Here is a 12,032-nt window from a genome sequence, read left to right on the forward strand (position 1 = left end):
ATCAGAGTTCTACTTCATTGGGAGATTTATTGTTTTCAGTGTTGGGCCAGGTACTATGGTCAGCACTATCCAAAACTTCGGCTAGCAAATGTATAATATTGGCACTCTCATCTCTACTTTAGAACTTAAAGTTCAGTAATTAAGAGTGTAAGCTCTGGGTTAACTTGCTGATTGAGATGCTGGCTCTGTTGCTCACTAGCACCGTGACCTTGTGCTTGTCACTTCACCTCTCTATGCATAGTAATCTTTGCCTGTAAAATAGAGGTGATTATAATGACTACCTTGTAGGTTATTTTGAGGAATAAATGTTTTAATATATGTGAACTGATCAGATCAGTGTCTGGCATGCAGCAAACAGTTAAATGTAAGCAAGGAACTATGGACAGAGAGGTTTGTTCAAAGGCACATAGCACGCACATTTAAATTCTGGTCAGTTCTATTCCCAAGCCCATCAAAATTATTAACCATTAGAGTGCACTGGCTTTGTCAAGACATTTAACTTGTCTAAGTCTCAGTTTTTCTCACCGGTAAATTGGGGATTATACCATATCTCCTGTATAGCCACTATGAGAATGAAATTATAGTCATGTAGGTAAGAATACTGTTATAGAACATGGCTCAGATCTGCAGATAATCAGCGACAGTGAATTCACTAAATCTCTACATCTACATGGATAGAATATCTATGTATATCTCTCTGTGTGTGTGTGTACAATGAATAGCTATATAGTCAAGTATTCACTCTTAAAAGTTTCTCATAATAGTGAAACTTCAGAATGGTTCAAAGTGTATTTTTTATGAGTTTACTCCCATTTAAAAGAAGAATTGGATTGGTACACTTGATAATTAAAAACAGTTTTCTTCCTAATATGGTTTTATTTTATATTTTTAACATTCCAATGGTTTTAAGTAGGCCTTTTCTGGATTTTTTAAAATAGCTCAACCAATGTTTCAAAATGGCCTAAATACTTTTTCTTTCACAAATATAGATTGACCATAAGTTCAATTTTTATATCACAAAGGAAGAGACAGACAGTTATATCCTAACAGGAAATATTATGATATGTTTGTGCTGTTGTGCCTTTTTTTCTTGGTGTGTGTGTGAGAAAGGGTGTGATGTCATTCTGTCTCCACCCCCTGTGAGCAAGCCCACGGCAGAGTTCAGTGCAGCCGCCCGCCTGTCACTGGGAGACAGTCCACTTAAATGCAGCTCCAGGCTTGCAGGACACCCACCAGCATCAATCCCCGTGTGAGGTGGCAAATGCAACATGCTCTCCAGCTTGGGGTGTCTACTTCTCTGTGGAAGTATTGCACTAGCCCTGGGAAATGCACAGAAATTGCCAAAAGGCAAGTAGCTCTGATGTTTTGTGTTTTAAAAAATAATTTTAAAGAGATACTAGTTTTAAAATGTTGATGTTTAATGTGATAAGCGTTACCAGATGGGGGGGAATAGAGTTCTATGGTGGAGAGTCAAAGTTCAAATGTGTGAGGGAGTTGCTTAAACTTTTACTTTTTTTCCCCTTCTGTGATTTACTTTTCAATTGAATCTCTATTGCAAAAAGGAAAACCAACTTCTTATTAGGTTTAGCAGATGTTCACAGAAGCTTGAATGATATCATTTCAAACTGCAGTATTTGTATATTGAATCAAATTGTATAGATGGGTGTTGTAATCTGTTAAAAAGAGTTGTTTGGTGTTTTTATTCCCCCTCTCAGAGACTAAATCAGTACTATCTTAAGATTTTAAAGACACCAATTCTGAAATCTTAATTTTTTGGTGTGAACCTCACACATGCTGTTAACCTGGATGTTGCAGGATGCTGGGCATGGCATATAGGGTCATGTGCTACTTGATGGACACTTCTCTCCAGTGGAGTTTGATTGGCAAGGGTTTAATCTGCTGAGCAGGACATTATCCCCTTTCCTGGCTAAAGTGATCTCATTTTAGTGTTGGTATTTTGTTTATAATCAGAAGAAAATTAAAAATTTGACATTTAGATCCTAAAAACAATCTTTTGAGCCCATCAGCCCCCAAATAAGAGCTTTTCTCTCTTTTGTCTTTGAATATAAATATTACATGTACTTCTTTTGTTCCTTTGCAAAGGCACTTTTCTAAGCCAACTCCAGGTCTGTGGAGGCTTTTTATGGTTTCAGACTGCTGTAGTCAGCAAGATTATGAAAAACAGGCTGAAACTTACCATACAGTTATCACGGAAAATATTGGAGGTAATTCAGAGCCACAGACTTGTCAAAAATCTGGTGTGTATATAGTCAGAGAGAAAGATTGTTAATGTCAGAATGCTCAAAAGATCCTTCCTAGGTCCTCCCTGTGGAGAGTTTGCTCAAAGATCATCTTGTCCCAAGTGAAAATTGTTGTCTCCTCCGTATGTTAAGTGAAAGTTGAATCTAGAACTTGTGAAGGCTGAAGGGTTTGGCTAGTTGATATTTTATATGATCATGTAAAAAGCAATTAAAAAAAGGCAAAATAAACCTTCTCAACTCTGATTGGATAATTATGCAAAGAAAAATAAGAACAAGTCCATACTATTACATTTGTATTTTCTATTAAGAATTTTGTTCTTTGATCATAGTAGAAGTGTTTCAATAAATCAATTATGAGCCACAGGCATTCAGAGTTCATTGTTCCTGCTGCTGAAATATCTAATAAGGGCACACAATCTGAGAGGAGTCTGGGAGTTTTCTCAGTCTCAATTTTTACCTTGGTTTTATTTTACCTTGTATTCATTGTGCAGGGATGATAGCCACAATTTTGTTACTACAGACTTCTGTGAATTCCGAGTGCTTTAATTAACATGTTGTAATTACTGGATACAAATCTCTTGACACAATTTTCCTTTATTTGTTATGATAAAAAAAAAAGTTGTCAAAACAGCCATAGAACTTTTGTTTAGTCCATTGCACTTTAATCTGAATATTCTTATTCAGGCTTCGTTTTTTAATTTTTGAAAATATCCATAGTTTGGGTAATAAATAAGTGGAAGTGTCCTTATCTCTAATGCTAGATTTTTTATTTACTATAAAAGCTACTGGGGAACTTTCTTTTAAAGTTGCCTTTCTGAAATTTATTTCAGGCATAGGTGTGCTGTCCTCAGAGGGGTTTGGGGTGGCAGCTGCTCCCTTTCAATAACTTGGGAAGCACTCATCCTTTGTCTGCTTCTGGGGAGTCACACTAAACATGAGAACCTTGCTGGTTCTGAAAACTTCAGTTAAGAAACCTGTCCAATTTTTTAAACCTATTATTTCCCAAACTCATTTGATTAAGATGCTTTTCTAGAGGAATAGCTGTAATATCTTGCCAGGGGCATTCTGTCAGCAGAACACCTTTGGAGAATTGCTGAAGTAAACACACAAGAAAAAAAGAGGATAACACTTTTTCTTCTTTCTTTCTACATTAGAATCAGCTAAATATTATTTGTGATTTAAGAAAATGATAGAACTTTGGAGCTAGAAGGAACACTAGTGATTCACTTAGTCTAGTGGTTCCCAGACCTATGGATTTATGAACTAGTAAAAATACATATGTATTTTTTAAAAAGATTATATTTATTTATTTTTAGAGAGAGTAGAAGGGAGAGAGAAAGAGAGGAGGAGAAACATCAATGAGTGGTTGCCTCTCAAACGGCCCCACCTGGGGACCTGGCCTTCAACCCAAGCATGTGTCCTGACTACACATGTATTTTTAATATTAGGGTCCTATTATGGAGGGCATACCTGAGTTTTGCCATGCAAGGATGTCAAAGGGAAAAACATTCCCATTGTTCATAAAAACAAGCCACTTTAATAGATTTAAAAAATAAATAAATTTATGCAAATATATCCATTGTTCTTATTTTTCTCATTTCACCGCTGACTTAACGAACTTCATCACAGGCCAACAGTTGTAACTACTGACCTAGCATAACCACGTATTTAAAAAATAAAGACACTTAATGGCAGGGGATGTTTAGTAACTTTCCACATTGATGGCAGAACCAGAACTGGATCCTGGACTTCTGACTTGAAATTGTGTTCTATCTGAGATATATTAAATAAGGTAATATATAGATATATAATACATGTAATTTATATATTTAGTCTATTTGGTTATAAGAAAAATAATTTTTAATAAGAAATCACTTGTTGCATGTCTTATGTCTGTTTGCATATCTAGCACATACTTACAGCAAATAAATTAGAAGAGTCTTGCTTTTTATTTTAAAGCTTAAAGTTAGAGGCTATTATAGACAGACTTCTTCTCCTCTCCATTTTTCACTGACTATCTTCTTTGGCAAATCATTTATCTTTGCTAAGTCTCAGCTTTCTCATCTGTAAAATGGGAATAATGTTAATAATCTCATAGTATTTTAGGATTAAATGACATAAGAGATGCAATGCTTTTAGTAAAAAGTCTGATATATAACAAGTGTTCATTCAATAAATATTTATTGGCCCATGAAAAAGTGGGTTAATATTGAAAAATATGCATATCAAATAATATGTGATCTTGTGTCTAAACTGTCAGATAAATCTCTTGGAGGCTAGAAAATGTGGTGACAAGTTCTTGGCAGAAAGGTAGGACAAGGGAATAAGTCTTGCTCTACAATGAGAAAAGGGCTGACCATTGTCAACACAGTGTTTGATTGTCTAGTTTAAATACTCTCTTCTCTATGGAAATCTGTACCTGTGCCTTAGAATCACCTTTTCCCTGGGGATTGGTAAGGCCTCATGGAGCCTCCAGGAGAGATCCTACTGAAATTGTTTTTCAGGAAGAGAATTAAGCTTACCGCACAGGCCCTAGAGAAGAATTACCACACTGTTTTTACACCTTTGAAAGTCCTCGTGCTCCAGCTACCTCTCGGAATCTTTATTCTTGGCACAGTAGAACTTTTTTTTCCTGGAGTACAGGGAAAAAACAAACAAACAAACAAACAAACAAAAAAACCCAGAGAATACTGTAGAGTGAAGGAAGCCAATGAAAGCTTATAAGACATGAGGGGCTTGACACACCTCTTTGCAGAAAATGCTGTGTAATGAGCTGGAAGACAAAGACTACTATTTCTAGACAATTCTATCAGTTCTCTGAGGTACATGGGAGGAAAGCCACAGAAGAACATCCAAGATACAAGTGTAGTCAGATGGGCTGAGGGCATGAGGCTCTTGGGAGTGATCTTGGCATGTGGCAGAGGAAAGAGGCATCTGGCTCTTTGCCTCAGGTCCTTACCTGACAGGGTAGAAATCTCTGACTCCAAAGATAAAACACATAGGGACAGATGGAAATAACAATAACTCTCATAGCTATTAATAACTGCTATTATTTTCATAGATAACATTCTTTGAGTTCATGTTTGTTGTGGTCATTTAGGGCTAAATATTTTTAATGTGGAAAATCTAACAAAATTCTTAAAGCTTTCCTATGAAGCAGCTATTTGCTTATTCTCATTTTATAGAACATAAAATTGTGTGCCTCAGAGTGTTGAAGTGATTTGCCCAAAGTCACAGAGGCAGCAAGTGGCAGAAGACCATACCTTTAATTTCTATGTAGTATCAGTTCCCTGCTCTTTATAAATATATGTTAATTGTTCAAGTAACAAATCGTAGTCTGTGTACATACAGAGCAACCAAATCTGGGAACACACAGCTTGGCACCTGTCTTCAGGGAGCTGATCAGTTAATGGAAGAGACAGGGATGTATGGACATAATTACAATAAAGTGAGATCATTGTCTGATTTGGGAGAAGTAAAAACAGCTTTGAGAGCAAGCAGAGGAACCCAATTTTGACAAAAGGATCAAGAATTGTAAGATAATATGGCTCCCAAGTAGAGGTCTAGAAAACAATTCCAAGTTGGGGCAAAAGAGGATGGCTAAGAGGTGAGTGGCCTTCCCAACAGGTATAAGTATAGGCAACCCCCAGGGGCCAGAGCTCAGTAGGTGTTCAAGTACTCAGAGGGGAAGCCAAGACAAAGAAGTCTACAAGGGCTGCAACTTTGTCTTCCTTGGCTTAATCTATTTTGACTCCTAGGGATCGATTACAAAGGGGCAATAGAAGGCTGTCTTTGGAGAAAATGGCTCCTACATCTTGCTTTGTAAACTTTTCTAGCCACTCAACTGGGGTATGGATTTCACTCTCCAAAGAGCCCTCCCAATCTCACTTTGACAAACCAGGAATATGTCACCCCAAGGACCCAGTCCATTTTTTCAAAGGGTAACTGATACTTGTGAGGGATGGGAGAGGATTTCTTTCATTTTTAGGGCAGGGAGGTTATGGGGGAGGAGGAAAATGGTGAGGAATATAAGCCTAGTAGGAAGGGTTCTGCTATTATTTGAGTAATATATAGTCATGTATTGGTGGAACTGTATTTAAGAGTACATTAAAAAAAAATGTTTCTATTCCTAAAAAAAAAAAACAAAAACAAACAAACAAAAAAACCAAGCAAACAAACAAGTTTGAAAACCAGAGAGAATTATTTTAGCATCTTTTACAGCTCTAAAGTTTCTTAGCCATTTTATTGATTTGTTTGTCTATTTAAGCACTATTAATTGAGTGTCTACTAGGTAAGACTGAGATCCACCCCTGTGATAAAAAACAGAAACAAAAAACTTCTATTAGGAATGTAAAAATTGATCAAATATAATTTGTTTTCGGTACTAAGACTATCATGTTTAGAATTTCAGGTTTAAAAATAAGGCTTCCCTGGCCATGTAGCACGGTTGGTTAGAGCATCATCCAATATGCCAAGGCTGTGGATTCAATCTCTGGTCAGGGCACATTCAAAAAAGCAACCAGAGAATGCATAAATAAGTGGAATAACAAATTGATGTTTATCTCTCTCTCTCTGTCCCACTCTCTCTCTTTCTCCCTGCCTCTGTCTCTCTAAGATCAATAAAAATAATTAAAAAATAAGGTTTCCCTGTGTCAATTTTCCATATACTAGTTAACTATTAATTAAAGGACAGTTAAAATGTTTTTGTAGGTTAATGTCAGTTGACAGAAGATATGCCTAAGGCAAAAAATATAAGATGTCTGATGAAGGGCGGACCATTTAGGAGATGTGGCCATCCATTCTATCTGGGTCACCATCCTCAGAAATATTTCCCTTTTTCCTGTCCCTTGATTGTCATTTATAAAAGTAGGTGTAAAAGAAAGAATATGGGAAGTATATAAACTTAATAAAAGTGATCTAAGAATAACTGTAAAATTAAAAATAGATAAAAGATAATAAAATGGGAGAGATTACTAGAATATTAAACTAAAAAATGTAAAAATAAATAGTATCAACTAAAGAAGGAACATGCTAAAAATAGAAAAACAATGGTTTAAATAATGTTTAAAAAATGTGATAAGTTCTGACTGGTGTGGCTCAGTGGGTTGGGCATTGTCCTGCAAAGCAAAATGTTGCTGCTTTGATTTCTGTCAGGTCAGGTCCCCAGTTGAGGGTGTGCGAGAGGCAACTAATCGATGTTTCGCTGGCACAACAATGTTTCTCTCCCTCTCTTTCTCCCTTCCTTCCTCTCTTCTTAAAAATAAATAAAATATTTTAAAAAAATATGATAATAATTAACCATATTATATATCAGGCATGATGTTTAATGCTAAGTATTTATATAAATGATCTCATTTTATTCTTATGATCATGAAATTGTATTATTATCTCCATTTCACAGATGAAGAACTAAGCCTAAGGAGTATGTTAGTTATCTATTGCTGCATGACAAATTGCCACAAATGCAGCAGCTGAAAACAACACATTTATTATTCCACAATTTCTGAGGGTTAAGAGTCTGAGTCTGGTTTAGCTGGGTCTTCTTCTTCAAAGGTGTTGGTCAGGGCTGGGTTCACATCTGGAGGCTTGACCGGGAAAGGACCCACTTCCAAATATTATGGTTGTTGGTAGAATTCAGTTCCTTGATGGTTATTGGTTTATGGGCCTCATTACTACACTGGCCATTGACCAGTGGTCACCTAAATTCTTTGCCACATGGGTCTCTCTATTATGGCCACCTGCTTTATAAAGTGTACTAGCCCAGATGAGTCTGCACACAAGAAGAAATTTATAATCTTAAATAGCTTAATCACAGAAGTGACAGGACAAGTCATTTGCCATATAGTATGAGGAGAGGACCCCCCAAAAATCAGAATTTATTTATAAAAAATTGTGTGTTTATTTTTACATGTTTAAAGTTCAGTCATCTTCAAAATACTTTCCATTTGATGCAATACACCAACCAAGACTTTTTTCCCCACTGCTCAAAACAGTTTTGAATTCATTGATTTTGATGCCTTTTAGTGCTTCTGCTATTTTTTGTTTCATCTCTTTCACATCGGCAAACCATTTTCCTTTGAGGACTTTTTTCATCCGGGGAAACAACAATAAAAACAGTCACTTGGGATGAGATTGGGTGAATAGGGAGTGAGGCATAGGTGCCATGCCATTTTTGGTCAAAAACTGCTAACTACTCAGCGCGGTGTGAGCAGGTGCACTCCTAAATCACCCATCATGAACTGGACAAACCTATTGAAAGAGCCTTCTAAAAAAAAATTCACTGAAACCTCTCACAGCCTCTCACAAACACACCAGCTGGCACACTGATACAGATGGGTTCCTAGAACACTCACCTAGTGAGGGAAGCTTGTATTAAAAGGGGCCTTCCCTCCAGAAGATAATTCTGGTTTGGGGGGCTACCCCCTCATATTTTTTATAAGCAGCTTACAGGTCCTGTCACACAAGGAAGTGAATACAGGAATAGGGGATTATTAGGGGCTATTTTAGAGTACACCCACAATAAAATGGTCAATAGCTGCTTTAAATCACATGACTAGAAAGTGATATAATGGAACCATGAATACAAAAAAATATAATTCCAGAGAATATATTCTTTGGAGCATTAATACCCCATTCACTTCCCACAGAACTGAGCTTGCAGTGACAGGTGCCCAGCAGGCAAACTGCCAATCTGTCTCCCTCCATGGTTGGAGTCCATTATAGGAAATCCCTGAAAAATGAGATAAATATCTTAAGAGTGCAAAGACATAAGGTAAAAAGCACCCAATGTGGACCTTATTTTCTGTATGCAAGCATCCAGTCAGAGAATTGAGAGCCCAGAAATGATACCCACATGTATACAGGGAAATTTCAACAAAGGAGCCAGAAACATGCAATGATGCTGGGAAAATTGGAAAGCCACATGTAAAAGAATGAAACTAGACTACTGTTTGTCCCCATATAAAAAAACTAACTCAAAGTGAATCAAAGACCTAATTATAAGACCTGAAACAATAAATTACACAGAAGAAAGCATAGGTACTAAACTTATGCACCTTGATCTTAGAGAAGATTTTTATGAGTTTGACCTCAAAGGCAAAGGAAGTAAAGGCAAAAACCAATGAATGGGACTATATCATACTAAAATGCCTCAGTACAGGAAAAGCAACTACTAACAAAAGAAAATGGCAACCACCCAAATGGGAGACGATATTTGCAAACAACAGCTCCAACAAGGGGTTAATATCCAAAATATGTCAAGAACTCGTACAACTCAACACCAAAAAAAAAAAATCCATTAAAAAATGGACAGAAGACCTGAACAGACACTTCTCCCAAGAAGGTATACAAATCACCAATAGTTATATGAAAAGATGCTCAACTTCACTAGTTATTAGGAAAACACAAATCAAAACTACAATGAGATGGCAACTCACACCTGTTACAATGACTATTATCAACAAGACAAGTAATAACAAGTATTGAAGAGATTGTGGAGAAAAAGGAACTCTCATTCACTGCTGGCGGGAATGTAAACTGGTAAAGCCACTATGGAAAACAGTAAGAAGGCTCCTCAAAAAATTAAGAATAGAGTCACCCAACAATGCTCTTCTGGGTATCTACCTGAAAGATTTGAAAACATTCATTTATTCACAAAGATATATGCACCCCGATGTTCATGACAGCATTATAAAGTTGGCAAAGACATGGAAATAACAGAACTGTCCTTTGATAGATTAGGTAAAGATGTGGCACATGTATACAATGGAATACTATTCAGCCATAGGAAAAGATGAAATATGGCCATTTGTGATAACATGGACGCATCTTAAGAATATCATGCTAAGTGAATTAAGTCAGGCAGAAAAAGTTAACAACCATGTGATTTCACTCATGTGGGATATAAACTGGAAGCAACAAATTAACAAAGAGAAAAACAAACAAAAACTTATAGACACTGATAGTAGTATGGCATTTACAAGAGGGAAAGGGGGTGGGGGTGTAATAAGGGGTAAAGGAGCTCAAATATGTGGTGACAGATTTGACTTTGGGTGGTAGGCACACAATGCAATAAATAGATGATATATCATAGAATCGTACACTTGAAACCTATGTAATTTTACTAGCTAATGTCACCCCAATAAATTTAACAAAAAAATGAATCCAGTCTATACCTAGATTTCTGTGATTTCCTCTGTGGTACATTAAGTGTGGAAAGATATACCATGTAGAGAGATAGGCAAAATAAATTCCCTCCAAATAGAAAATCTGCTTTTTATTGTAAGAATCAGATACCACCATCTTTCAAATAAAAAGAGAAAATGAAAGACGAAGTAAACATTTTATTTAACAAAAGTTATAAATATGAAGCAACCAACATCTGTGAAGTTGATGATACAGTTCCCAGAAAAATATGCTCTGAAACATTTGTGAGTAGCTTTTTCAGTAAATGGAGGAGTTGCTGTAAGGTCAAGTTAAGAGGAGGAAAGTATATTTCCGTCAGTGGGAGCGATGGAGACAAGTGGATAAATTAAAGGAGCTTCTTTCAGATCCTCTTTGGCATTAATAAAACAATTCTTTCATAGACTCTAGTAATCAAAACACAAAATTTAGGTTATACACAGAATATATTCTTGACATCCAGAAGCTTGTAGAATTAATACTAGAATACCCTGTGGGTTTTTTCCTCTAGCCCACAGTCTCTTCTTGTGTTGAGATGTTCTCAAAGGTCTAGAAAGTACAAAGTAACAAGGGTAGTAAACTTCAAGGTCTCAGGCTACTTTGTGAAAGTTCTGTGGACAGCTAGACTGAATCAGGACCCACTCCACTGCTCATAAAGTTATCTTGGGTTCCCCACCAAGGACTTTCCACACTGAGATTATTAGAGTGTGTTGTAGGTTTCTCTGATCTAACAAAAGCCTGACTTGATTCCCAGTTATTTTGATAGAAATGTGGGAGCCTTGAAGCTAGTCTGAGGTTTTTAGGCACTCTTGATACAGCAAGCACCGCCTATAAAAGTCTGAAGTTCCTCCCTGTAAAAGTCTGAAAAGGAGGTAGAACATGTGTTGCCTTTATAGAAGGTTCATTATCCAATCATGGGCTATATATTTAAAGCCCATACATGAGAAAACCAGACTGAATCCAATCACTCCAAGAACCTTCTGGTCAATTAGAAATTAATTTTAGAGAAAATTGAGGTGTAATTCAAGCCTCACCTGTCATAAAACAATTCAATGTTTTCTTTAAAAACAAGTTTAGCTATGAGTACAAATGTTATAACATCTATCCCAAGAGTTGTAACCCTCACTATACATTAGAATAACTGAAACTTTCAAAAATACCTGTACAGTTCTGCTTTCTACTGGTCTGAGGTGGGAGAGCTTTTAAAAATATATTTTATTTTTAGAGAGAGAGGAAGGGAAGGAGAAAGAGAGGGACAGAAACATCAATGTGTGGTCGTCTCTCACATGGCCCCAACCTGGGACCTGGCCCACAACCCAGGTGTGTGCCCTGACTGGGAATCAAACTGGCAACCTTATGGTTTGTAGGCCAGCACTCAACCCACTGAGCTATACCAGCAAGAGGTGAGGTGGGAAGTTATAGAAATTCTTCAGGTGATTTCAGTACGGCCAGAGTTGGGAACCACTGATGAAGCCTTTTGAAAATTTGCATTCAAAAGAGATTGATAAATCTTTTTGGATAAGCACAGGGTAAAATGTAAAAGTTGCAAGTAAATTATTTTGTTATTTAAGTTTTAATATTAACTTAAGA

At 36.6% G+C, this 12,032-nt stretch overlaps 1 protein-coding gene across 1 annotated transcript in view; it reads left to right on the top strand.

The window, feature by feature from the left end:
* The first annotated feature begins 1,200 nt into the window (after nt 1–1,200).
* Nucleotides 1,201–12,032, top strand: part of ABI3BP (ABI family member 3 binding protein) — a 266,911-nt gene continuing 256,079 nt past the window's right edge. The window contains exon 1 of the mRNA XM_090276076.1: nt 1,201–1,347. Coding sequence (XP_090132202.1) covers nt 1,269–1,347 — 79 coding nt within the window. The 5' untranslated portion in view covers nt 1,201–1,268. The remainder of the gene's footprint in view (nt 1,348–12,032) is intronic.

Source organism: Furipterus horrens, unplaced genomic scaffold (assembly GCF_987537825.1).
Source record: "Furipterus horrens unplaced genomic scaffold, mFurHor1.1.pri manual_scaffold_1, whole genome shotgun sequence".
NCBI classification, from domain to species: domain Eukaryota; kingdom Metazoa; phylum Chordata; class Mammalia; order Chiroptera; family Furipteridae; genus Furipterus; species Furipterus horrens.